Source organism: Moschus berezovskii, chromosome 17 (genome assembly GCF_049115385.1).
Source record: "Moschus berezovskii isolate FMDL1 chromosome 17, NW_MosBer_1.0, whole genome shotgun sequence".
NCBI lineage: Eukaryota > Metazoa > Chordata > Mammalia > Artiodactyla > Moschidae > Moschus > Moschus berezovskii.
Genome location: NC_142476.1, coordinates 53,563,400 through 53,588,159, shown reverse-complemented (window position 1 = coordinate 53,588,159; position 24,760 = coordinate 53,563,400). Strand labels below are relative to the sequence as shown.

The 24,760-nt window shown below is 39.3% G+C and overlaps 1 protein-coding gene across 1 annotated transcript in view; it reads left to right on the top strand.

The window, feature by feature from the left end:
- MROH9 (maestro heat like repeat family member 9) overlaps nucleotides 1-24,760 on the top strand; it is a 72,716-nt gene that overhangs the window by 32,692 nt on the left and 15,264 nt on the right. Inside the window, exons 8-17 of the mRNA XM_088844927.1 lie at nucleotides 4,213-4,367; nucleotides 6,532-6,697; nucleotides 8,061-8,203; nucleotides 9,470-9,607; nucleotides 11,638-11,758; nucleotides 15,650-15,787; nucleotides 18,689-18,865; nucleotides 19,701-19,853; nucleotides 19,954-20,070; nucleotides 20,645-20,747. Coding sequence (XP_088701053.1) covers nucleotides 4,213-4,367; nucleotides 6,532-6,697; nucleotides 8,061-8,203; nucleotides 9,470-9,607; nucleotides 11,638-11,758; nucleotides 15,650-15,787; nucleotides 18,689-18,865; nucleotides 19,701-19,853; nucleotides 19,954-20,070; nucleotides 20,645-20,747 — 1,411 coding nt within the window. The remainder of the gene's footprint in view (nucleotides 1-4,212; nucleotides 4,368-6,531; nucleotides 6,698-8,060; nucleotides 8,204-9,469; nucleotides 9,608-11,637; nucleotides 11,759-15,649; nucleotides 15,788-18,688; nucleotides 18,866-19,700; nucleotides 19,854-19,953; nucleotides 20,071-20,644; nucleotides 20,748-24,760) is intronic.

The following is a 24,760-nucleotide window of genomic DNA, read 5'->3' as shown; positions in this document are numbered from 1 at the left end:
GAATTCAAACATAGGAGGTCAAGAGATACCTGGGATAACTGGCAAATTTGGTCTTGGAGTACAAAATTAAGCAGGTCAAAGGCTAACAGAGTTTTGTAAAGAGAACGTGCTGGTCATAGCAAACACCCTCTTCCAACAACACAAGAGAAGACTCTACACATGGACATCACCAGGTGGTCAACACTGAAATCAGACTGATTATATTCTTTGCAGCCAAAGATGAAGAAGCTCTATACAGTCAGCAAAAACAAGACCAGGAGCTGACTGTGGCTCAGATCATGAACTCCTTATTGCCAAATTCAGAATTAAATTGAAGAATGTGGGGAAAACCACTAGACCATTCTGGTATGACTTAAATCAAATCCCTAATGATTATACAGTGGAAGTGAGAAATAGATTCAAGGAATTAGATCTGATAGAGTGCCTGAAGAACTATGGACAGAGGTTCGTGACATTGTACAGTAAGCAGTGATCAAGACCATCCCCAAGAAAAAGAAAGATAAAAAGGCAAAATGGTTGTCTGAAGAAGTCTTACAAATAGCTGTGAAAAGAAGAGACGCAAAAGGCAAAGGAGAAAAGGAAAGATATAAGCATCTGAATGCAGAGTTCCAAAGAATAGCAAGAAGAGATAAGAAAGCCTTCCTCAGTGATCAGTGCAAAGAAAGAGAGGAAAACAATAGAATAGGAAAGACTAGAGATCTCTTCAAGAAAATTAGAGATACCAAGGGAACTTTTCATGCAAAGATGGACACAATAAAGGACAGAAATGGTATGGAACTAACAGAAGCAGAAGATATTAAGAAGAGGTGGCAAGAATACACAGAACTATACAAAAAAGGTCTTCATGACCCAGATAATCATGATGGTGTGATCACTCACCTAGACGCCAGAAACCCTGGAATACGAAATCAAGTGGGCCTTAGGAAGCATCACCACAAACAAAGCTAGCAGAGGTGATGGAATTCCAGCTGAGCTATTTCAAATCCTAAAAGATGATGCTGTGAAAGTGCTGCACTCAATATGCCAGCAAATTTGGAAAACTCAGCAGTGGCCACAGGACTGGAAAAGATCAGTTTTCATTCCAATCCCTAAGAATGACAATGCCAAAGAATGTTCAAACTACTGCACAATTGCACTCATCTCACACGCTAGCAAAGTAATGCTCAAAATTCTCTGAGTCAGGCTTCAACGATAAGTGAACAGTGAACTTCCAGATGTTCAATCTGAATTTAGAAAAGGCAGAGGAACCAAAGATCAAATTGCCAACATCTGTTCAATCATCAAAAAAGCAAGAGAGTTCCAGAAAACCATCTACTTCTGTTTTATTGACTACACCAAAGTCTTTGACTGTGTGGATCACAACAAACTGTGGAAAATTCTTAAAGAAATGGGAATACCAGGCCACCTGACCTGCCTCTTGAGAAATCTGTATGCAGGTCAAGAAGTAACAGTTAGAACCAGACATGGAACAACAGACTATTTCCAAATCGGGAAAGGAGTATGTCAAGGCTATATATTTTCACCCTGCTTATTTAACTTATATGCAGAGTACATCATACAAAATGCTGGGCTGGATGAAGCACAAGTTGGAATCAAAATTGCTGTGTGAAATATCAATAACCTCAGATATGCAGATGACACCACCCTTATAGCAGAAAGTGAAGGAGAACGAAAGAGCCTCTTGATGAAAGTTAAAGTGGGGAGTGTAAAAGTTGGCTTAAAACTCAACGTTCAGAAAACTAAGATCATGGCATCTGGTCCCATCATTTCATGGCAAATAGATTGGGACACAATGCAAACCTTGACAGACTTTATTTTCTTGGGCTCCAAAATCAATGCAGATGGTGACTGAAGGCATGAAATTAAAATATGCTTGCTCCTTGGAAGTAAAGTTATGACCAACCTAGACAGCCTATTAAAAAGCAAAGACATTACTTTGCCAACAAAGGTCTGTTTAGTCAAAGCTATGGTTTTTCCAGGAGTCTTGCATGGATGTGAGAATTGGACTATAAAGAAAGCTGAGTGCCAAAGAATGGATGTTTTTGAACTGTGGTGTTGGAGAAGACTTTTGAGAGTCCCTTGGACAGCAAGGAGATGAAACCAGTCTATCCTAAAGGAAATCAGTCCTGAATATTCATTGGAAGGACTGATGCTGAAGCTGAAACTCCAATACTTTGGCCACCAGATGCGAATCACTGACTCACTGGAAAAGACCCTGATGCTAGGCAAGATGAAGGCAGGAGGAGAACGGGATGACAATGGATGAGATGGTTGGATGGCATCACCGACTCGATGGACATGAGTTTGAGTAAGCTCCGGGATTGGTGATGGACAGAGAAGACTGGTGTGCTGCTGTCCATGAGGTCACAAAGAGTTGGACGTGACTGAGCAACTGAACTTAACTGAATATAAGGAGGCAAAAGACATATACTAGAAAAACTTCAAGATGTTGGTGATAAAATTAAAGATGCCACAAAGGGAAGTAAAGATATACCACATTATTGGATTGGTGGATTATTGTTAAAATGACTAAGTTGAGACTTCTTTGGTGGTCCAATGGTTCAAAATACAAAATCAAGGGGACATGGTTATGATCCCTGGTCCAGGAAGATTCCACATGCTGTGGAGCAACTAAGCCCATGCACCACAACTCTCTGAACCAGTACTCTAGAACCCATGCTTCACAGCCCATGCTCCACATGAGAGAAACCACTACAATCAGTTCATGCACTTCTAAATCATGCATGATAAATGAAATTAACACTGCTGTATATTATATATGAAAGTTGTCAAGAGTAAATTCTAAGAGTTCTTCACCAGAAAATATTTTTTCTTTTCCTTTTATTTTGTATGATGGATGCATGCTAAACTTATTGTGATAATTATTTCATGATGTATGAACATCAAATCATTATGTTATGTGCTTTAAACTTATACAATGCTTTATGCCAATTATAATCTCAATAAAACTTGAAGGCGGTGACTCTCACGGAGGCAGCAAGCACGAGATGTTTCTGGTGCCCTCACCAGGTTTAATTACCCAGTTGGCTCATGATCATATCTTAGTCTCTCAAAGTGCTCTAGTAATTGTCAGTGGTTTAAATGAAGTGACCATGCGTGTATCAAACTGTACAAAACTGTATGGAAACTGTATCAAAGTTGTACATATTTCTAAAATGAAAAGGCTCTCATATTCTCCTCACTCTGCACTTTGCTGTTGGTGTGACAAGGCATTTAAAGATGTTCCTGGCATTTTTTTTTTTTTTAACTCGTAAGGTTATGGGTAAACTTTATGGTCACTGGCTAGAAATCCCAAGTTCTCAACTGTCCATATCTATAGTTTGTAAAAAGAACAAAGCAACCGAGATACACTCTTAATGTTCCTTGCTTGGTGTGGAGGCTGTGGGGCAACGCCTTCCAGAGGGGCCATAGCTCAGGGCATGCACTGTGGAACTGGACCTGTGGACCCTGCAGTGGGCATCCGAGGTTGTCTTGTTTTTGTATATAGTGACATAGCATCCCGCTGCCATTATTAGCTGTGGAAAAGGAGAGGGTCAGCTGGAATGAGAATTGTTTTGGATCGTTTTTCATTGAAGTGCTTCCCTTGTGGCTCTGCTGGTAAAGAACCCATCTGCAATGCAGGAGACCTGGGTTTGATCCCTGGGTTGGGAAGATCCCTTGGAGAAGGGAAAGGCTATCTACTCCAGTATTCTGGCCTAGAGAATTACATGAACTGTATAGTCCACGGGTTCGCAAAGAGTCAGGCTCGACTGAGCGACTTTCACTTTCACTGAAGTACAGTAGTTTTAAACTTTTTTAAACAAACCATAGAACTCTGCATTGTCAACAAAGCCAAGAGCCACTGCACCAACGAAAGTTCAAGAACCTTTTGTACTAAACATGATCCGCAATGTCCTATTAATTGTTTTTTGTATGTTTGGAGTACTTAAATGTTTTTGAAATCAAATAAAGAGTATTACATTTTTTAAAAATGTCAAGGGAAAAAATAAATGCGTGCTAATTTCTCATGCAAATAATCATCTCATTACGTAAAAAAGCACATAAATATGCTTTCCATTGTTTCTTATTTGTGTGTTAGTTGATGCCTTGGTCATTCTGAGAAGGACTAAATTCTTATGTCTAAGAAATGTTTGGTTTATAAGTGCCTAGGGAACAAGAGACTCTAATTGGCCTGTGAAATTGATTTTACAGGTGTCTAAAATTGTGGATACTATTTACAAGCAATTGTGTGGAGATGATTCTCCCATTTTGAGGGAAGCTATGTTGCGGGTCATCACCTTGTTGACACGTACTTCACCAAAGAAGGTCATCTTTCAACTTATGGACTATCCAGTACCAGCAGATGAGTAAGGCCCCTCACACTCCTTCCACAGGGTTTGTTCAGTTTTGAGAGTCAGATAGAGCGGGGCAGGTCAGATCTCGTTTCTTTTTTTCCTGAAAGATAATGTCTATTTTTACACCACATGGGATGATTGTAAGGCTTAACTAACATCATGAACAGTATGTATAACTTCATAAAATACGTGATACACAGTAGACAATCAAGAAATGATAATTGTTATTATTTGTCTGAGGCTTTAATTGTGTTCTGTTGTGTATCCCACATTGAAAAACCTCTCCTCAAATTAATAATGGTTTTTTCCCCATATGTGATAGAATTCATAGTGGTTTTTTTTCATTTATGAAGGACAGACCTAAGATATTTCCACCCACCAATAAAATAATAAAACAAAAAAATTCCCAGGTATAGTTGGGAGTCCCCTGTCCCTTAACTGTTTATTTGAAATTCATAATCCAGGATCATAAGAAATATTTAAGAAGAATGGATGTTAATGTGAGCCTATGTGACTTTATGAATCTAACAGCCAAATTAGAAGAGTTTGTTATATCACATTACTCCATTTCTATAGTTCATACCTTGGAAGGGAAGATATTACTTCTCTATTACAGTGTAAAAGGCAGGAAGTTATATTATGGAAAGAATGCAGGCCTTGAAAACAAATTGACCATTATATCTTGTGTGACATCATGTAAATTTCATAAATATCATGATCCTCAATTTCCTAATCTGTGACATGAGGAAACTTTTTATCTATGAAGTTGTTACATGTATTACATGAGTTAATGTCTATAAGAGGTCAATGAAATCAACAAAATGCTAAACCAATTTTGTTGATTTTTTCAACAAGCCAACCAAGTTTGTTGGTTTTGTTGGTTGTTCTTGTTGTTGTTGACTTTTTTCAACTGAGAGACTGCATTTTTTAAGGAAGTTTAAATTCACAAAGTATTTTACTACTTAGGAAATTCCTGAAAAGTAAAAATATTCATAAGACTCAGTGTTTTCTTGTTTAGGTAGGAACTGAGTACCCACTGTGTGTAAAGTATTCCCAGCCTTCAAGCATTTTGTTGAGGAGAGTGAATATATCCACATGAATATAAGATAAAAGCTGCCAATGAGTCCATCATGAACAGTATGAATTGAGAAGGTATAGAAAGCAAACATAGTTAAAATTAGATGAACTTTATTAAATTGGTCACCAGCAGGTCTTATGCAATGGTAGGCGAGAATGGACATAGAAAAGACTGGAATTTGTAGGTAAGCTTAAAGAGAGAAACAGAAAGAAAATCTGGTCAGTCAGAAGATACGATCAAGAGGTAAAGGAAGAGGTCTTGAAAGATTTGATGTCCATGTGGTTCTAAGCATGGTTCTATGAATAAACCTTGCAGACAAAAGCATTTGGTACTAGGGTTCTAGAGAGCTGAGTGTGTCCATGTTCTGAGGGGCCAGGGCCCCATATTAAGAACCCAAATGCAGAGAGAATGAGCAACAGGGTTCAGAACTCAGCACAGCTTGACAAGGTATCAAGAATATACCAACACAGAAGGCTGTTTTTAAAATGAGCAACAGTGAGAATAATCTTGAAGAGTAGCAGGTACGTAGGGAATGGAACATGGGAATTGGAGCCTGAGAAGCTGGGGTTCTAGTCACATCTGGTGAAGTGATTAGAAATGTGACATTTGCGGAAATGGCTTAGTTTTTAAATTTAACTTTCTACTTTTTAAGTAGCTTTTTATTTAATTAGCTTTTTATCTAGCTTTTCACATTGATTTATTTACATATATGTTAATTTGTATATCGATACCAGTTTTATTCAATTATCCCTGGACAAACAAGGTCACAAGGTGGAAGAGTATGGGGTACAGAAGCTGATCAGTTCCTGACTTTTAGCTGGACAGATATTTAAATAACAGTAGGAAATGAACTTGCAGACTGAGAAACTGTATTTTCCATAAGACCTTATTAAAATTCTTCCTCTGTTTCCAAGGTCAAAAATCTTAATGGGATCATTTGGGAATGGGAATATCAGTTTGTTTTGGACTTGTCTGCAGTTTCTTCTTTGCTCTATAAAGATGTAAAACTAATTGTTTTCCTGATTTGAGTCACACTGTTGAGCAGGAAATGAAAAGTGCATGATTCTCATGATCAGGGATGGGGGGTTGTGTTTGCAGCATTTTGATACTGATGTGGTATGCAGCCGGTTCTGAGTCAAGTGTGGTCCCTCATGTACTGAAGACAATCTTGTTGATACTGAAAGGAAAGCCTAGAGAAATGGAGAAAATAATAACAGAAAGAAAACATTTCTCTCTCAACGCTACGAATATGATGCCTGTGGCGGTAAATAACGCAATGAGTAATCTCTGTTTATTGTCATTGTTTTCTTCATCATGAAAATTCCTGTCTGCCCGCAGACTCGGTCATACTTCCTTGACACAGTTTGGCTCTCATTCACTCATGCGTTCACTCAATGCACATCCATGATCACCAAGCTTACAGTCTCTTAAGAGACACAGACAGTGAACCAAAAAAATGTGTCATATGTCAGATGATACAAAGCTTCAGTTCAGTTCAGTTCAGTTCAGTCGCTCAGTCATGTCCGACTCTTTGCGACCCTATGAATCACAGCACGCCAGGCCTCCCTATCCATCACCAACTCCCTGAGTTCACTCAAACCCATGTCCACAGAGTCAGCGATACCATCCAGCCATCTCATTCTCGGTCATCCCCTTCTCCTCCTGCCCCCAACCTTTCTCAGCATCAGAGTCTTTTCCAGTGAGTCAACTCGTTGCATGAGGTGGCCAAAGTATAGAAGAGATATAAAGCAGGGTAGGAAAAAGAAGTGGCTGGGAGGGTTTCGGTAAATTGCTCAGGGCAGGTCTCTCTACTATGGTAATCTAATCAAAGACCTGAATGAAGTGAGGGGGTGATCCTTGCAGGTACCCGGGCATGAAAGCCCTAGACAGAGAGAAGGGCAAAAGCCATGTAGTGATGGGAGTTTACCTGGTATGTTAGTGAAGCAAGGTCAAAACATCTGGAGAGAACTAAGCAAGGGTGAAAGTGTAGGAGATAGTATCGGAGAGATAGCTACCAGTCAGGTCACATAGACTCGATAGGCACGTGAAGGCCTAATCTCATTCATGCCATCATTATATATCTCCCAAGCACCCACATTGGCACTCCTGAGAGTAAGTTCAAGTCTTACAGAGACATAATAGGAAAAACTGGATAATGTTCCACAAATATGAGGTGGTGAGATATGTTTCTCTGATATTGTAGGTATTGTAGTGGTCAGGGCACCAAACAATTTGTTAGTGACCTGGTATGCCCCGCCCCCCTTAAATATTTCACCGTCCTGGATTGTTGAAGCAGTGGGAGGACCTGTGTTATTATCCGCATCGGCATGGAGTCTGGGGAGGTGTGTCCTCCTTGGAAATCAGTTTGCTTCCTGCCGGTTTGGCAGTCAGGCACTGTTGATAGTGCTTTGGGAGCCCATGGCCAGAAAATGCTTGGCACAGTTCCTGCTTTAGAATGGACTTAGTGACAATTATTGAATGAATGAGCATACATGCTCACTTCAGATTTCCTTCAAGGAAATTGGGGGAAGGGTTGCAGAGTCCCTACCTTTCCACGTCCCTCATCACTGCTGACTGGGTTTAAAGGGAGATGGTTACATTCTTGACGCCAAACCTTTCTGTTGCAGGCATCCCAGGCCCTGTGCACATTACTGCCTCTTGGTCCTTACAAGAAAGCGGTGGCCCAGTTTTTCCCCCAGCTTTTGATGGCCCTCATGCTTCAACTCTTTTACAGCAGCAACCTGAGACTGATGACAGAAGACAGGCATTTGTGAGATATTAGGGGTTGTTTCAAACTGAATAAGAAATGCGCTTGCAGCTGTCAAATATCTCTACTCCCTTGGGTTCCTTTGGAACTATATAATCCCATGTGCAGTATATTCATTTATTATAGCTTTCTCCCCTTTGAAGGGTAGTATGCCTTTGGAAAAGTAATTACCCTAAGTACCTCAAAGTAAGCTAGGACTTTCCCTGAATGTGTATGTAGTGTATAAAAAAAAATCACTCCCACAGAACACAGTTTATTCCTGCCACAAAGGGAGGCCACCACACAGAAAGAGTAGGGAGGAGCAGCAGGTCTGAAGCTGAACATGTACTAGCTCCGCCATTTACTCTGATAGTGATCTCTCAGGGCAAATTATGTGTAAGGCGACATAATATGCCCAAATGTGTTTTGTGAAATGTAAAGTTGCTTTGTGGTTGGTGATATGATGGGTGGGCTTATGATAGCATGCTGCCATTCTGTCTATGTGTGCATGCATGTTAAGTCACTTCAGTCACGTCTGACTCTTTGCAACCCCATGGACTATATAGCCGACCAGGAAATTCTCTCCATGGGATTCTCCAAACGAGAATACTGGAGTGGGTTGCCATGCTCTCCTCCAGGGGATCTTCCCAACCCAGGGATTGAACCCGCATCGCTTATGTCTCCTGCATTGGCAGCTGGGTTCTTTACCACTAGTGCCACCTGGGAAGCCTGTCATTCTGTCCATGTAATGTAAATTCAGCTTTTCTCTTTTACCTAAGAGATTACAGTTAGCTTTGCTACTGTGCAGGGTAATCTGGACCCAACTGCCTGCTATTTGCCCTCGTCTAAGCCAGGTAGGACTCTCAAACACAATCTGTCCCATTAAGATATTAAGTATGCTAATATGTCTGCTTTCAAGCAGACATACACCAAATCATCGCAAGTAGGTAAGAATGTATTCTATTTATTTAAAGCATCCAAAGAAGACAATCAACAGTCACCTTTAGCATGTTTTCACATCATTTAGCATCTTTCGCTAATAAGCTTTTAATAAACTAATATACTGCTCTATTACTAATCCTAGATTTTATATGCTACAATTTCAGTTTAACCCCAAATCCCACACCTTGTTAATCAGGAGAGATGAAGACCATTTAGTGCTCTTTTCCTTTGAAGCATCCCTTTTCCCAAAATCAGCATCCTGCCCATCGTAGAAAAGGCAGGTCACTTGTATTTAGTTATGTAATGGATACTGGCAGGCGATGACTCTCTTCTTCTTTGGGCCCTTAGCTATGCCCGGGATGCCCTGAGAGTTCTGCTGAATTGTTCTGGACTTCAAGAGGTGGATACTGCTCTAAAGAGAAAGAACTGCTGGCACCAGTTTTCCCAAGTGCTGTTTCACCATCACGGAGTCTACCTTGTAGCCAAGTAAGAACAGGGGCGTTGAGAAATGTTCTGTCTCTTTCCCACCTGTTTCATCTTTCTTCAACTGAGCCATGTGGGAACACAGTCAGTATCCACTCCAAACTTCCAAATCTCTCTTAATGATCTGAATTGCCATTCAACTTCTACTTTTTCACTTATTTTTTTTGGGGGGGGGGGTATTTTTCCTTGCCTTGCTGTATTACCTAATGATATAGATACCAAATTATCCTTCCTCTACCGAACAAGTTTCTCTTTCAAATGAGGAGAACTCAAGGGGAATCTGCTTCTTCCTTCCTCTGTTGTTAGCTTATTTCTGCTTTATAGACATCAGATGGTTATCAATGTGCTCCCACTTAGAAGAGGTCTGGTATAAACCTGTGCCTGATGAGACAGATAAATTTGGGAAAGTATAATAGAAAAGGGCTTTTACTTGTACCACCATTCTTTTTCTAGCTAATCCACCAGTGAATAGCAAGCTTCTGATTAAAGGAATCAGATTTTCTGATCAAGAATCACGATACATGGCCTTGACAACTTCAGTTCAGTTCAGTTCAGTTCAGTTGCTCAGTCGTGTCCGACTCTTTGCGACCCCATGAATCACAGCACGCCAGGCCTCCCTGTCCATCACCAACTCCCTGAGTTCACTCAAACTCATGTCCATCGAGTCGGTGATGTCATCCAGCCATCTCATTCTCTGTCGTCCCCTTCTCCTCCTGCCCCCAATCCCTCTCAGCATCAGAGTCTTTTCCAGTGAGTCAGCTCGTCGCATGAGGTGGCCAAAGTATTGGAGTTTCAGCTTTAGCATCAGTCCTTCCAATGAACACCCAGGATTGATCTCCTTTAGAATGGACTGGTGTAGACCATTTGAAGTTGTGACTGACTCGGAAAGTACAGTGCATATGGTTTCTGGACTCTTGGTGCTTTTAAACCAACATTTTATTTGCACATAGATTTCAAGAACATATTTTATATAAAAACAAAAGTTGGTACCTTTCCATCCTACAGATAGAGTCATTCTATCATCAGTACCTTAGTACTTTTGAATCTTCCTACTCAAAGCATGGTCCACATACCAATAGCAATAGCATCACCTGGGAGTGAAATATGCAGAATCTCAAGGCCCTCTCCAAACCTACTATTCAGAAGCTGCATTTTAGCAAGATCCCTGATTGATCTGTATGCACATTCAAATTTGAGCATCAGAAAAAGACCTTGATGCTGGGAAAGACTGAGATCAGGAGGAGAAGAGGGCAACAGAGGATGAGATGGTTGGATGGTATCACCAACTCAATGGACATGAGTTTGAGCAAACTCCAGGAGATAGCGGGGAACAAAGGAGCCTGTGTGCTACAGTCCATGGGGTCGCAAAAAGTCAGATGCAAAATAGTGACTGAACAACAACACAAGTGCTTCTCTACCTGGAATCTTCAAATCGAAGCTCTGTTACATGATCCTTCCCAGTCCTGCCAATCTGATCTAGGCCAGCTTGTTGGAATAAGTGTGAGCCTGGTCACGGGCCCAAGTGTCTTATAGAGAATGGCTCAGTGAATCAGGGCTAACCACTTCTACTCCTTAATAACCTAGGATATCTCCCAGGATAGTTTCTTAATTATATCATTCAAAGAAATGACTTGGTCTAAAACCACCAATGTAACCTGTGTGGCCATCTTTGATTGTCAAGATATTTATTTTGCCTTATTTATTTTTTCTTCTTTTGGTCAGGCATGGATGGGTGCTTGTAGTAACATAGGGTAGTCTGTACTGTGACATAGGATAGGAGAAACAGGAAAGAGAAGTGATGTTAAGGACAGAGATATTATTGATCCAGGTATATATAACTCCCCAGAGTCTGCATAGAATTCATAATGGGGCTGAAGTTTACCTTGGATTAAGGGATATTTGAGAATATTCTTTTTATCTGCATGATACAAAATATAAGGCAAATGGTCCTCCCTTTCCTACCATTAGCATTTGCTGATGCAGAAAGTGTTTTTATCTTCTTTGCTAATTCAGTGCCTTATTCTCCTTTACAGAACTCTCAGTGAATATAACTTTCCACAGTTTCCAGAGACCTTGCATTATCTCTACAAACTCGCTGTAGAAGGTCCTAGAAGGTCAGAGGACAGTGTCATCACAATAATATTCCTCACTGAAGTGAGTTTCACTAGGAGACTGTGAATAACTGGGTTCTCCTTTCCTTTCCTCATCCAAACTTAAATCAACACTCCAATGTTTTATCTCCCTCTCCAAATACTGATTCTTACCAAAAGTTAAGACAGTAACAGATAATCTGAACCTGAGGGGGTAAGGTGAAGACAGGTTTGGATTATGAGAGGGTTGTCCCTTTAGACTGTTCCAGAAGTTGGCCTTTGAAGGGGTGTGGATTGTGCAAACTAATTATTTTTGTAGCATTAATTCATGTATCTCTGCACGCTTGTTAAAGTATTTGGATAATTGAGTTTACTAAAGGTGCTAGGTAACATTTGGATATAAATGAGACTTCAGACTGCATGGAGGAAAAAAAGAGAATGGACTAAATAACTGGGTAACATGAAGATACAGAACTCTATCACTTTGTACATGAATATTACATCAAATATTGGAATGCCATAAAGAATTAAGCGAATTGAAGCTTTTTGCTTACAAAAGGCATGTAGAAAATTCTATAAAATGAAATTAACTAAGTGAAATCTAATCTTCCCTAAAAGTAATATAATAAATATACAACTTTCGATCTAAGGTATGATGCTAAATATTTCCCAAAGTTTGACATGATTTCAAACTTCATAGCAAAATAGTTAATAAATCACAAAGGCATACCCCTACACTATAGTATGTACTTCTAAAACTTTCAGAAGGATACATGAATTAGTTTAACTTAACATTGCAATAGAAAATCACCTATGTTTTTCAAACTTGCTTAATACATTTGAATCTCTCATATTTTATTATGTGACATTATTTTATTGTACTTTTAATTGTGTACAAATACTGAATCAGTCTAAACATAACATACAAAATCCCTCCCATACAATAACACAGTTAAAAGAAATTTACACCTACTATTCGTTTTTAATTTCTATCTCAAATAAAGGAAATGAGTTTAGGTTTTTAACATAAATAGATGGATGAAGAAAAAGACAGGTGATGGGGGAGAAAAAAAGGATGGAGGGAGGGAGAAAAGAAATTTCTTAGCTCAGAAAGGCCTAGAAGTTGTGAGTACCTCTACTCCTCAGATCTTGGTTTCTAAATACCGTTTCCCACAAAAAGGAACAAGGTTTCCTTGTAGGAATGGTTGATTCCAGGGATTGTACACAATGAATCTGGAACACCCTGTTCTGCCAGACTTACTTAAAAAATGACAGAATGAGTTAAAAGGACACAGAAGCCAGCTTGAAGGAGCATCCCCAGGAAAACTTATGACAATTTGATCATCAAAAGGATTGATAGTAATGGCTTATAATCCTTTGAATAAAATAAGAATCCTTGAGCCTGAAAAAAATAAATAAAAAATAAACATACAGACTACATAAAATTTATATAAGCATCATTAATATACCTGATAATGTTGAATGAAACCTAGTTGCCTCTCTCATCATGGCTGTAATACAATTGGAGAGTCACATGACTGTGACTTCACAGGAAATCAGCAATGACCACACTATTCCACCGCTTTCTCTGTTTAGAACTTCTGGGCAATTGTCAACTTTTCAGTTCAACTATGCAGCCCCTTGGCCTTTAGTTATTCTGAGCACACAATCTATGTATTTTACCTTATTTTGGTCTTCTCAGCCAATGATACCTAAGATAGTATTACCAATGCCTATGCCATATATTTATATTTGTTTTTTCTAGTTTTCTACTACTGTACACTGGAAAAGAGTCTGATGCTAGGAGGGATTGGGGGTGGGAGGAGACGGGGACGACAGAGAATGAGATGGCTGGATGGCATCACTGACTTGATGGACATGAGTTTGAGTGAACTCCGGGAGTTGGTGATGGACAGGGAGGCCTGGCGTGCTGTGGTTCATGTGGTCTCAAAGAGTCGGACACGACTGAGCGACTGAACTGAACTGAACTGAACAGAAATAGCAATTGAGTTTACATCTTTGTGCCTAAGTTTTCTTTCTTTTGGTATTTTATTTTCTTATAATAGATTCCAAGAATTTGCAATAATAACTAAAGTGTATAAGCATTCTTGGGCTTCCCTGGTGTCTCAGTGGTAAAGAATCTGCCTGCCAATGCAGGAGATGCAGGTTTAATCTCTGGGTCAGGAAGAGTATCTGGAAAAGGAAATGGCAACTCAGTCCAGTATTCCAGCCTGGGAAATCCCATGAACAGAGGAGCCTGGTGGGCTACAGTCGATGAGGTCACAGAAGAGTTGGACACAACTTAGCGACATAAACATGCTCAGGCTGGGGACGGTTAACTGGAAGGCAGGTCATCAGTGCTCCCCACACAGTTCATGGATGAGCTCATTCCATAGCACTTCACCACTGTGGACAAGCTCTCCAGTGTGAGAGGCAGAATGGATGTCCTGTGGGTTATTTGATTTGTTCTTACTGTTAAAATTTTCAGAGAGGTTGAACATTTTTAAAATATTATTATTTATAAATTAAAGTTTCATATTATGAATACCCTGGTCTTTATCCATTTAGCTACTATGACCTTAGCTTTTTCTTAATGAATTGTATGATTCTCTTTCCCTCTCACACATGCACACACACAAACACACACACACACCACAGATTTGTGGAGGATATCAAGTAACATATGAACATGGTACTTTAAACATCATTAGTGAGATATATCACAAAGATTAAAAAAAATCTGTAAAAAAATATTTTTTCCCCTCAGAGGGTTTATTGATGTTATATGTGTTGATACCAGAATTTTAAGATTATGATATGCATTGAAAGTGAAAGTGTTAGCCACTTAGTCATGTCCAACTCTCTGCAACCCCATGGACTATAGCAGGCCAGGCTCCTCTGTCCATGGGATTCTCCAGGCAAGAATACAGGAGTGGGTTTCTATGCTCTTCTCCAAGGGATATTCTGGACCCAGTGACTGCACCTGGGTCTCCTGGGCTCCCCAGGTGATTTTAGAGGTAAAGAACCTGCCTGTCAATACAGGAGACATAAGAGACATGGGTTTGATCTTTGAGTTGGGAAGGTCCCCTGGAGTAGGGTACAGCAACATACTCCAGTATTCTTGCCTGGAGAATCCCATGGACCGAGGAGCCTGGTGGGCTATAGTCCATAGAGCCACAAAGAGTCAGACACAACTGAAGTGACTTAGCACACACACACGCTCTTGCACTGCAGGCAGATTCTTTACTATCTGAGCCACTAGGGAAGCCCATGGTATACATTACATGGTAGAAAATGAATAAGTAAACATATAACTTGGAGAAGGCAATGGCACCCCACTCCAGTACTCTTGCCTGGAGAGTCCCAGGGACAGGGGAGCCTGCTGGGCTGCAGTCCATGGGGTCGCTAGAAGTCGGACACCATTGAGCGACTTCACTTTCACTTTTCACCTTCTTGCGTTGGAGAAGGAAATGGCAACCCACTCAAGTGTCTTGCCTGGAGAATCCTGTAGACAGAGGAGCCTGGTGGGCTGCTGTCCATGGGGTCGCACAGAGTCGGACACGACTGAAGCGACCTAGCAGCAGCAGCAGCAAACATATAACTGCTATTAGACACCAAGGTTTTTCAGGTAAGAGAAGGAAGAGGCAGCATAAAAGTATAAAAAGTTAACATAAACTCTATTATCCTATATGTAAAAATTTCTTTCATCATATCTATATGTATGAAATTTTCTTTCATCATATGTATATAACAAAGCATGTATTTCCTATTATATCTGCCATTTCTCCTTCCCTCTATGGGCCCAGAAATATATGTTAAGTAAAAGTATGCATATGTATTTAGAGTTTTAGTGTGATTTGTATTCGTTTTACCAAAAACGTCTTGATTTTTATTACTGAAGCAAAAAAAATCATTGGCCATTATTCCATCTACGAACTTAACTGTTTTCTTTTAGCTTCTCAATAATTTCTTCAAGGACCCATTCCCGGAAAAATTTTTGGTTCTCTTCAGAAACTGGATCAATGACCCTGATCCTGCAGTTTGCAAATTGAGTCTTCAGAAAATTGCCAGTATGGCACCAGTTATCAACAAGGTAGGCATGTGTATGTGATTTGTGTCTGCCAGCACTCAAAGTTACGATCTGAGATTTGATATAACTCAATATCATTACTGAAAAAACATTGATTATTTTTAGTTTATACATCACTAAAACAATATCAAAGTCAAGCGTTTTATCAATAAGGAAACTGAGTTGAATTGAAAGGATGTGTTGTCAATAGGCTTTATCATCTTATTTATATTTTTCCAGAAGATTATTCACTACACTCAGGACTTATCAAAATTGCCCTACATAAATACTCTTGTTACAGTCTAAACCACATGTCTGTAAGTTATTTTTCACTCCAACATACACACATGAATACACATTAATTCCTGTCTCAGAGCATTCGTTCAAGTTTTTTCTTCTTTTATACTACTTTCCTCCTTCACCCATTAACATTTTTCTTATTTTTCAATGATTATCTCAAGTCAAATTTCACTGAATATTCTGCTTTCTGGCAGCCTGATCCCTTTCAGAGCCACACCAACTATAAGCACTTGCTTATATAATATTTATATTTATGGCTCTCTACCTATGATTTTGAAACTAACAGCATCAGATTTTCTTGGAAACTTGTTAAAAATGCGCATCGTCAGGCCCTATAACAGGCCTATGGAATCAGAAATCCTAGAGGTTGTGCCCACCAACCTATGACTTCAAAATTCCTCCAGGTGATCCTCAGTTCAGTTTTGTTCAGTCGCTCAGCTGTGTCTGATTCTTTGCAAATCCATAGACTGCAGCATGCCAGGCTTCTCTGTCCATCACCAACTCCCAGATTTGCTCAAAATCATGTCTATCGAGTTGGTGATGCCATCCAACCAACTCATCCTCTGTTGTCCCCTTCTCCTCCTGCCTTCTATCTTTCCCAGCATCAGGGTCTTTTCAAATGAGTCAGTTCTTCACATCAGATGGCCAAAGTATTGGAGTTTCAGCTTCAGCATCAGTCCTTCCATGAATATTCAGGACTGATTTCCTTTAGGATGGACTGGTTTCATCTCCTTGCAGTTCAAGGGACTCTTAAAAGTATTTTCCAACATCACAGGTCAAAAACATCCATTCTTCAACACTCAGCTTTCTTTATGGTCCAACTGTCATATCCATGCATGATTACTGGAAAAACCATAGCTTTGACTAGATGGACCTTTGTCGGCAAAGTAATGTCTCTACTTTTTAATATGCTGTTTAGGTTGGTCATAGTTTTTCTTCCAAGGAGTAAGCATCTTTTAATTTCAAGGCTGCAGTCACCATGTGCAGTGATTTTGGAGCCCAAGAAAATAGTCTGTCACTGTTTCCATTGTTTCTCCGTCTATTTGCCATGAAGTGTTGGGACCGGATGCCATTATCTTAGTTTTCTTAATGTTGAGTTTTAAGCCAACTTTTTCACTCTCCTCTCTCGCTTTCATCAATAGGCTCTTTAGTTCTCCTTCGCTTTCTGCCTAAAGGGTGGTGTCATCTGTGTATCTGAGGTTATTGATATTTCTCCCTGCAGTCTTGATTCCAGCTTTTGCTTCATCCAACCAAGCATTTTGCATGATGTACTCTGCATAGTAGTTAAATAAACATGGTGACAATATACAACCTTGACGTATTCCTTTCCCAATTTTGAACCAGTCCATTGTTCCATGTCTGGTTCTAACTGTTGCTTCTTGACCTGCAAACAGATTTCTCAGGAGGCAGGTGAGGTGGTCTGATATTCCCATCTCTCGAAGAATTTTCCACAGTTTGTTGTGATCCACACAGTCAAAGGTTTTAGCCAGGTGATTCTAATATAGGTTAAACTGGAGAACTACTGTCCTATATCATTTCCCACTGAGTCATGTGAATACTGTTTGCCTTCCCAGAAGAGTACATCAAAGCATACTCCTAAGTTTTGTAATTCACTTGCAAATTCCCAAGTACCTTGCACAATGCTGAGACTGTAGATATTCCACAAATTGTTATTGATTTAATAATAAATTTAATAAATCCTAGTTTATCTATAAATCATAGTCTCTGAAAGATTAAAGACAGTCAGTGGGCACTCAATTTGCATTTAGAATGAAGTGAGCCATAGTTTATTTGCTTTAGATAAATCATAGGAGTCAATAGTATGAATTGTGAATAGAAAGTTATTTATTGCCTTGTCTAGTGCTCTGACCAAGAGAGACACAGTAGAAAGTGATCTGGATTGAGGTTTCACATACCATCTACTAGTAAGGACTCAGTTTTCCTGCATGACACAAGTGTCTTCTGGCTATTACTTTGCAAAGAGTATTTATTTCTTTTACCGCTTTTCTTTCCAGCCTTTTTTCTCTTTTTTGATGCCTCCTTTTCATGTTTTAATGGCTTGATATTCTGCATGTCTCTGATCTGCAATTGAGGCTTACAACTTAGCTCAGGAGCTCAGTGGCTCTCATGTCCAAACAGGTCATTGTCATCTAGTTTAGATGTTAGTACTGCCAATGGCATGTTGGTAAATATTTTTTAAACAATCAACTCTGTAAAAATAAGACCACTTATTCCCTTGTGTAAATACTCCCACCATTGCTGATTTCAATCTATCAAAGGGACATCAGTAAACATGGATCTGGGCAGAGATGCACAGTAGCACATTATTAGTTAGTATTCCCACCATACAGATACAATACATGTAAACAACCTGAAAGGCAGAAAAATTTAGCAAAAGAAATAGGAAGCAATGAGTCTTTAATATTTACTACCATTGTTTTTATTAATTTCTAAATTTATAAAATTTAAATTTTTAATAGTGACTTTTTCTTGACAATTGATTCCTGTAAGCCAGCCCTACCACATCACTGCATGCTGCCCAAACTCAGAGGTGTGCGTATCAAATGCTAGCTCAAGTCTCCTTCTAGTTCCTAATTCCCGCCATTTTCTTTCTGTTATATATAGATAGAAAATGTCTGCAGCTTATTAACATCCATCTTGGATGCCTTCCTTTCCAAAGACACGACTGTTACAATCCGGGCCTTGATAACCCTTAGAAAACTTTTAGACAGACTGGACAAGGTGACCTACTCCTCCCTGTCTACCAGAATTGCTTCCAGCTACTGTCCTCTGATGGATCATGTGAGTTACGCAGATATGTGAGGTCATTAGGTTTCTTCATTCATCTGAAGCACCAGCTAAGGCAATGATATTACATTCCAGAATAAGTGAACAGAAGGCAGTCATTTTGTGCAGATCTGCCATTTGTTTTCCAGAGATAATAATAGTAACCAAGTAAGCTCTAAGTTTGTATATGTGCTTTTACATATTTTTAATTTTTTATTTATTTATGACTTCTTAGACCCAAGGTGAATTCACCCAAAGTGAATCTTTTATAAAAACAAATGACAAATATATACACATACATATATACACATCATATATAGTGTATATACATTATATAAATATATATACTATATAGTGTGTGCATATATATATATAATACATACTATATGTTCAGTTCAGTTCAGTTCAGTTCAGTCGCTCAGTTGTGTCCGACTCTGCGACCTCGTGAATCGCAGCATGCCAGGCCTCCCTATCCATCACCAACTCCTGGAGTTCACTCAAACTCATGTCCATCAAGTTGGTGATGCCATCCAGCCATCTCATTCCCTGTCATCCCCTTCTCCTCCTCCCAGAATCAGAGTCTTTTCCAGTGAGTCAACTCTTCGCATGAGGTGGCCAAAGTATTGGAGTTTCAGCTTTAGCATAAGTCCTTCCAATGAACACCCAGGACTGATCTCCTTTAGAATGGACTGGGTGGATCTCCTTGCAGTCCAAGAGACTCTCAAGAGTCTTCTCCAGCACCACAGTTCAAAAGCATCAATTCTTCAGTGATCAGCTTTCTTCACAGTCCATATATAGCGTGCGTGTGTATATATCCTCAAATGAGGTCTTTTCCATGTGCATGTTTTAGGGTAATGAAGGTATTCGGAGTATGGCCATTCACCACTTTGGTCAGTTACTCATGGACATGAGTCAATACACATGGATGCTGAATGATGTGGTTTATGCAGGCTTGGTGCCTCTGATCCTGTTTTTGGAAGATACAGAGGAAAGAGTAGTTAAAGTAAGTCCTGAAATTTTGTTTTTCTTAGTTTTGCAGAGAATCAGTGTTTTATACAACACCAGAAGGAATGAATCTTTACTGACCCTTTTCTGCTTCACAGGCATGTAAATATACATTAAACATCTGTGCCTCAGAATTGAAATGGTCAACATCATATTTCCTAAAGGATGAATATTACAATTTTGAGCTGGTGGTGCTCAACATCTGTAACAATCTTGTAAGTGTCCACTCAAGATTTACTACCCTAAGCGTTACAGAGACAATTTTAAAGGATATACAAAGTGATGAAAAGCATAATGGGCACAAGGTGAATCTAGAAAGACTCTAAAGAGAACATAATAAATGGACAATTACAGCTAGGGCTTGAGACCAGAGAAAAATTAAACTTTCCCACTTTCTTCTCCTTTACATCGATCATCTATTTTTTCTTCCTCCAACCCACCTACTTTGAGCAGTGTAAAGATGGACAGCATTTCAGATCACCAAAAGAAAAGCTGGAATTAGTTTTCCATGGCTGAATGAGCTGGTTTTCTGAAAATCAGTATAAACTGCAACAATAGACAAGTAGGGATGGAAGGATGTTAACCAAAGGTTGGAAACCCAAAGACTGGATATCATATAACAAGCTGAATAATACCTGCAAGCAAGAAAGTAACGTTCCTACATAGAAACCCCCAAGTTTTAACCTGATTTGGTATAAGCAACCAAGTTTGTTTCCCTGGAAGCCTCTCTGAATTTAGCATATGTGTATTTTCAAGAAGTGAGAGAATTTTTTCCTTTTTTATTCTCAGCTTATTTCTCATCAAAAATACATTACAGATTTGATATCTGAGACCTTAGGATTCCTGGAGAGTTCCAGAACATATCTGAGAAGAGGATCAGTTATTTTACTAGGTAAGTAAAATTCAATTCTCATTTCCTAATTTGTCTTAACAAGTAAAGAATGGATAGCAGCTAGAAGTTTTCCTTGAAAAAATTATAAGTTTTCTTTGTTTAGGATGGACTCTAATTTTCATGATGAGATCTATATGATGAAATAGAGTTCTATTTTATAATACACAGTTGAGTATAAGTATGTAATTAATCTATCATACAAATTATTCAACCGGATGAATTTAAAAATTTAAGAAGGTGGCAAACCACTACCGTTCTCCTTTGCTGCTTAAAAATCACCTCTCCCCATTGAAAAATAATGCATTTTTTAAAATGCCAGTTTTTAACAAAACATGAACATCTCTAACCACAAATTACAACGTATGAGTGATAGTCGCTCAGTTCTGTCCGACTCTGTGCAACCCATGAACTGTCACCTGCCAGACTCCTTTGTCCATGGAATTCTCCATGCAAGAATACTGGAGTAGGTTGCCATTCCCTTCTCCAGGGGATCTTCCCAAACCATGGACTGAACCCGGGTCTCCCACACTGCAGGCATATTCTTTACCATCTGAGCCACCAGTGAAGCCCACAACAGACGAGGAAGAGCTTACCAAATCCAATAAAGTTCACACACAAAAAATGTAGAGTTGAGGGAGTACAGTAAGATTCTAAAAGAAGACAACCAAAATTTTTGACCTTGAACAAATCTGACCAACCAGTTTTATTCCCACTAGCTTCTTACCACAAAGACCAAAACCAATAATCCTTTATTTGGAATGAGAGGAAAGAGTTCCCATTTGCCATCAGAAAGTACATAGGGCACCAAGGAATGAGAAAATACTTAGTCATTTCATACTTGTGGGCTTCGCAGGTAGCTCAGTGGTAAAGAATCCACTTGCAATGCTGGAGACAAATCAAATTTTAAAAAATGTTTCTACAAAGTACTTGAAAATGATAGTAATTATATTCATGAATCCACTGATAGATATAAGTGGAATATATAATGGTAAAATGGGAGCACATGAAAAATAATCTTTCAAAGTATGGTGGAAAGTGTAAGAAAAATATATAACCACTATTAAAGAAAAAAAAAAGCTACATTGAAGGCAATGGAAGAAAATACATAGTGTTGATAACCCAGTAAGGAACAAGGAATAAAGGGTTGAGAAATGTTAGCAAAATAAGATGTAAACCAATAAGAAATAGTTTGAAAAATTAGGTAGTAATGATAGAGAAGATAGATTACAGGAAGATAATATCCCTGAAGAAATAATGAACAATTAAAACAGAAAAAAGTATTCAAAGATAAAATTTAACAACTAAAAAAATTTTAATTAAATATACTGAAGATGGTAAAAATTTTCAAGACATATTTTATACAGAATAAAACATTCCTAACAAAGTTATGGAACTTTAGAGTTAGAGAATTCTTTGAACATTTGGGTTAAAAAGTCACCTATACATTACAAAATAAATCTGCCATTAGACTTCTCCACTTGAGCATTCAACTCTAAAATATAGTAGAATAGTACCTACAAATCCTTAATAGAAAAATATGTAACCAAAGAATTTTAGATCATCAAAATTATGCCGTGCTGTGCTTAGTCACTCAGTCCTGTCCGACTCTTTGCAACCCCATGGAAAACAGCCCACCAGGCTCTTTGCCGTGGGGATTCTCCAGGCAAGAATACAGGAGTGGGTTGTCATGCCCTCCTCCAGGGGATCTTCCCAACCCAGGGATTAAACCCAGGTGTCTCACATTGCAAGCGGATTCTTTACCATCTGAGCCAACATGGAAGCCCAAGAATACTGGAGTGGGTAGACTATTCCTTCTCCAGGCGATCTTCCTGATCCAGGAAGTGATCCAGGGATTCCTACATGGCAGGCAGATTCTTTACCAGTTGAGCTACCAGGGAAGCTCCATCAAAATTATATCCAACTATAAAGATAACAAAATATTTCTAAAACTCGGCAAAAGTTCATTACCATGAACCCTTAAAGAAAGCATTGATTGATGGAATTCAGACAACTAAAGAAGGAATAGATAAGTTTTTGCATAAAAACTTCCAGATGTTCAAGCTGGATTTATAAAAGGCAGAGGAATCAGAGACCAAATTGCCAACATCTGTTGGATCATCGAAAAAGCGAGAGAGTTCCAGAAAAACAGCTTCTGCTTTAGTGACTATGCCAAAGCCTTTGACTGTGTGGATCACAACAAACTGTGGAAATTTCTTAAGGAGATGGGAATATCAGACCATCTGACCTGCCTTCTGAGAAATCTGTACGCAGGTAAAGAAGCAACAGTTAGAACTGGACATGGAACAACAGACTGGTTCCAAATCAGGAAAGAAGTGCATCAAGGCTGTGTATTGTCACCCTGCTTATTTAACTTATATGCAGAGTACATCCGGAGAAGGCAATGGCACCCCACTCCAGTACTCTTGCCTGGAGAATCCCATGAACGTAGGAAACTGGAAGGCTGCAGTCCATGGGGTAGCTAGGAGTCGGACATGACTGAGCGACTTCACTTTCACTTTTCACTTTCATGCATTGGAGAAGGAAATGGCAACCCACTCCAGTGTTCTTGCCTGGAGAATCCCAGGGCTGCTGTCTAGGGGGTTGCACAGAGTCGGACATGACTGAAGCGATTTAGCTGCAGCAGCAGAGTACATCATGATAAATGTGGGGCTGGATGAAGCAAAAGCTGGAATCAAGATTGCCAGGAGAAATACCAATAATGTCAGTTATACAGATGATACCACACTTATGGCAGAAGGCAAAGAAGAACTGAAGATCCACTTGATGAAAGTGAGAGAGGAGAGTGAAAAAGTTGGCTTAAAGCTCAACATTCAGAAAACTAAGATCATAGCATCTGGTCCCATCACTTCATGGCAAGTAGATGGGGAAACAATGGAAACAGTGTCAGACTTTATTTTTTTGGCCTCCAAAATCAATGTAGATGGTGACTGCAGCCATGAAATTAAAAGACCCGTTATCCTTGGAAGAAAACTTATGACCAACCTAAACAGCATATTAAAAAGCAGAGCATTACTTTGCCAACAAAGGTCCATCTAGTCAAAGCTATTGTTTTTCCAGTAGTCATGTATGGATGTGAGAGTTAGACTATAAAGAAAGCTGAGCGCCGAAGAATTGATGCTTTTGAACTGTGGTGTTGGAGAAGACTCTTGAGAGCCCCTTGGACTACAAGTAGATCCAACCAGTCCATCCTAAGGGAAATCATCCTGAATATTCACTGGAAGGACTAATGCTGAAGCTGAAACTCCAATAATTTGGCCACCTGATGTGAAAAGCTGACTCATTGGAAAAGATCCTGATGCTGTGAAAAACTGAAGGTGGGAGGAGAAGGGGATAACAGAGGATGAGATGGTTGGATGGCATCACCAACTCAATGGACATAAGTTTGAGTAAACTCTAGGAGTTGCTGATAGACAGGGAGGCCTGGCATGCTGCAGTCCATGGGGTGCAGAGAGTTGGACACGACTGAGCAACTGAACTAAACTGAATTGAAGAACATACAGTATCGGCATAACAGTAGGACTTCCGGCTCCCAATCCATTTTTCACTATTTTTCCATTTCTCTATGCCTCTGAAAACTGACCTCTCTGTTTTATATCCCCCAGGCTCCCTTGTCTGCTTACTTCAGGTTCATATAGCATTTAATGTCCATTAACGCATTTAATGTTACAGGAGTATGATTAGTATTCAGTAGTAATTGTAACAGTACTAGTCACAACTTATCCCATCTAGAATTCCCTCTGAGCCCCCATTGAGAAATACTAATCAGTAAATTCAATACAATTATAATTAAAAAAATAGGTAATTCCATAGATCTTGACAAGTTGATTATGGATGTACGTGGAAGCTCAAGACCAACATATGAGATATAACTAAGAAATTGTAGACTATCTGTTACTAGAAAGCCTAGAAATAGATCCACGCATACAAAAACACCTAATATAAAAATTAGAACTGGCAATGTATATCAGATAAGAAATGATGACCTGTCAAAT